Here is a 4,017-nt window from a genome sequence, read left to right as displayed (position 1 = left end):
ATAGATAGGTAGGTAGATAGATAAATCAATAGATAGATAGATAGATAGATATATATATAGATAGATAGATAGATAGATAGATAGATAGATAGATAGATAGATAGATAGATAGATAGATAGATAGATAGATAGATAGATAGATAGATAGATAGATAGATAGATAGATAGATGAGCAAATTCTTCTCCGTCTTTCTCCCCCTCTCTCGCCTCATTCCCATCTCTCTCGCTTCTTTTTTTTCTCTGACATGACCTAGAAGGTATTACAATCAACACATACTTTCAACGAATAAATAAAAGCCATTGGGATTTTTCTGCAAGATCTTGATGGCCTTGGTTGTCATCTCTGCCAGACTCGGCTCGCTGTAGTTCGTTCCGGTGTTTCTCTCCAACTCGTATCTCATGTGACTGTCTTCAAAGAGTCCTATCAACACGCAACACATGTTTAATTATTGTCAATTACATCGATATTTTTTCATTACTTAATTAATTTGTTCATTTATTTTGATTAATTAACTTGTTTATTTATTTTTATTGAATAATTAATGAATTTGATTTATATACATATACATGTGAATATGTGTTTGTATATGTACGCAGGCGTTCAGGAGTAAATATTATGAAAACATTTCGCTAACAAATTTACTAAAAAAAATTATTAAATTTTATTCACACACTGCACGTTAAACAACCGGCCAAAAATTATAGCAACCATGGAAAAACTAAATGTTCTGTTGCATTAGTGATGGCGCACGTCACACACCAAGGAGGTAGTCCGTTTTGTCTGGATTCACTGCATCGAAGGCTGCTTTTTCCCACACGTAGTGCGCCCTTTCGGCGGATTTTCCCTCCAACCAGTCATTTATAAGATCGTGGCCATCTTGGCGTCGACCGGTCTTGTCCGGGTACTCGGGATCAGATGTCGTGTTAGGGAGGAATCCCCGCCGACCACCGCCAAGGATAACCTTGGAACGCAACGAATTCATGCTATCTGTGGTTTCATGTTCCGACCCCGCCGCCTACACCGTCTTCGGCGTTTTAATTGTGCTTATTCTCGTTATCGTTAACATCAGGAGTCTATCAATAAATATATATTGATAGACTCCTGTTAACATCACTATCACTGTTTTTACCATGGCCTGCATCATTGACATCATTGCGACAGCCATTCATCGTCACGAATACCGCGATTACCGTCATCATCATTATCGTAATCATCACCATCATCATAATCATCATCATGTCGTCATCATCATCAACAACAACAACAACAACAACAAAAACAACAACAAAAACAACAACAAAAACAACAACAAAAACAACAACAACAACAACAACAACAACAACAACAACAACAACAACAACAACAACAACAACATCCTCCTTATCATCATTGTCATTGTCATCCGCATAATGGTGTCGTCACCGTCACCTTCACCATCATCATCCGCGTCATCCTCTCACCTGTATATTCCTGCCCGGTGTGTTTTGGATCAGCTGTGCGGCTATGTCCTTGCAGGCGCTGGCGTTGCTCGGTTTGTCGTAGTCGCTCTCCCAGTAGCGCGATGCGGAGTGAGCGTACAGCGGCCCCGGACTGGCGTGTGTCACCCTCGCCGTCGTTACGAAGCCCGTCGACTTACCCTCCGCCTGCGCCCACTAGTGGTAAGAAGGGAAATTTGTTGATCTGCGCAGCAGACTCTTAGTAAGTACTCGCAGTAGTAATAGTAAATAATAATTATAACCTGAACAATGCAATCCAATTCGGCCCCAAATGATGAGTTGCAATCATTAAAGACGGCACTGCTGTCCACCCCTATTGTCTCAAAGTTCGACTTCACGCCGCAGTGGTAAGCCGTTGCCGTTCCAGCTGAATCTGCTACCATCCTATCCACGGTGTACGTCTGCAAACATGACCACGATCAGGCAAAGATGTTGCCGTTCGTAACTAATCTATTCAAACATTCTACATAGTCAATCGCATATGCTACTAGACAAATATCGTAAAAACTGTCGTGAGCAGTGACTCTTACTTTATGCTCACACATCTGCGCGCACACACACAACCACATGCACACATATTTACCTTTGCAAGACCCGTGTAAGCGAATTGCTCAAAGCTAAGCACTTCCTCTTCGCCGGTTTGACCATTCAACTGACCTTTAAGTATACGGCCAGCCGCAACACTTGGTAGTCCCATACCTGTATTTGGTGGCAATATAACACTTATATATATCTTATTGTTATTATTATTATTATTATTATTATTAGTATTATTATAATTATTATTATTAAATCATTATCATCATCATCATCATCATCATTATCAACAACAACAACAACATTATTATTGTTATTGATATTATTATTATTATCATTACTATTATTAATAATAATAACAATATTAATATTATTATTATTGTCATATCATCATTATTATTATGATGATGATGATCATCATCATCATCATCATCATCATCATCATCATCATCATCATTCTTGTTATACGCACATCCAGGCACATGCGCATATACGCGCACAGGCAAGCGCAAGTAAGCGCATCACGTATATACTAACTCACGTACCATCTCCGAGAAAAACAATGATGTTTTTGGCAACATTTTCGTTTGGAACGCGACTTAGAGTGTCCTTTATTCGGTTTTGTGCATAGTTGTTCCAGTCATGTTGGTCTTCTGCAATATAATCAGACCTGTATACGTACTAAAATAATGTATTAATAAATTATGCTTATGACGAGTGGATGGATTAATGAATGGATGTATGGATAAATGGATGGATGGATAGATGGATGGATGGATGTATGGATAAATGGATGGATGGATGGATGGATGGATGGATGGATGGATGGATGGATGGATGGATGGATGGATGGATGGATGGATGGATGGATGGATAGGATGGATGGATGGATGGATGGATGGATGGATGGATGGATGGATGGATGGATGGATGGATGGATGGATGGATGGATTGATTGATTGATGGATTGATGGATGAATGATGGATGGATGGATGGATGGATGGATAGATGGATGGATGGATGGATGGATGGATGGATGGATGGATGGATGGATGGATGAATGGATAGATGGATGGATGAATGGATGGACGGATGGATGGATGGATGGACGGGTGGACAGCAGCGTACGACATAGCTCAAAACCGCTCGCTCACAAACCCGATGGTCCATGCACAGCATACTGAGTCAATATGTATATTTATAAAGATATGAGTGCATTAAGTGATAAGATGAGTGAGTGCATTAAGTGAGTTATATAAGTGAGTGCATTAAGATATGAGTGCATTAAGATATGATCAGCTATGAGCGACGATTTTTCAGTGTTACCATAAACACCACGGCTTATTAAACATGTATAAAAAATCTTACGGGATCATTCGCCGTGTGTAGAAACTATGTTCTTAATGACTGTGTTGATATGCATGATAAGAATGTAGTTATGTTTGGCGATTCTTATTTGATCCGATACTACACTACCGTAACAGGTAAAGCCTTAAGATCCGAAATTTAACATACATGACATCATCCCTGCCTTAGACATGAGCCACTTTGATATCAGTATCAACGATCGAGGAACGTCTATCGGCTAATTAAACAAGAAAAAAAAAGACCGACGATAAAATATATCAGCTATGCATGCTTCTCGTGCTGGTTGCTAGGCGGAAGCTCCTTATACTATCAAGAGCTCTGGTCCACGCATTTGCTTGGTCTTATCGCGTTGCTGTGACGTCTAGCGAGATTAGTAAATAGTAAAGTATACGTTCGAGATTATTTGTGTGTTTTAAGAGTCGTGTATACTATTTCTATGCTTTAGGGAAGTAAGGGATAAATATCTATATATCTAGAATAATCTATTGCTGCACCCAAATGCCTTTTAAAGCGTACTGACACATCCTGACGCACCGCCACATAAATAATATATATAATACATACATACATACATACATACATACATACATGCATACATACATACATACATACAT

General features: G+C 39.2%; 1 protein-coding gene across 1 annotated transcript in view; it reads right to left on the bottom strand.

The window, feature by feature from the left end:
• The window catches only part of LOC106819452 (alkaline phosphatase-like), a 5,567-nt gene extending 3,371 nt beyond the window's left edge, over window positions 1–2,196 (bottom strand). The window contains exons 1-4 of the mRNA XM_014824083.1: window positions 2,081–2,196; window positions 1,740–1,898; window positions 890–962; window positions 278–421 (exon numbers count right to left, since the gene is read on the bottom strand). Coding sequence (XP_014679569.1) covers window positions 278–421; window positions 890–962; window positions 1,740–1,898; window positions 2,081–2,194 — 490 coding nt within the window. The 5' untranslated portion in view covers window positions 2,195–2,196. The remainder of the gene's footprint in view (window positions 1–277; window positions 422–889; window positions 963–1,739; window positions 1,899–2,080) is intronic.
• Between the last annotated feature and the right edge of the window lie 1,821 nt (window positions 2,197–4,017).

The sequence above is a fragment of the Priapulus caudatus genome, unplaced genomic scaffold (genome assembly GCF_000485595.1).
Source record: "Priapulus caudatus unplaced genomic scaffold, Priapulus_caudatus-5.0.1 Scaffold3468, whole genome shotgun sequence".
Classification (NCBI taxonomy): domain Eukaryota; kingdom Metazoa; phylum Priapulida; class Priapulimorpha; order Priapulimorphida; family Priapulidae; genus Priapulus; species Priapulus caudatus.
The sequence above is the reverse complement of the archived record's forward strand: the minus strand, read 5'-3'. Positions and strand labels throughout refer to the sequence as shown.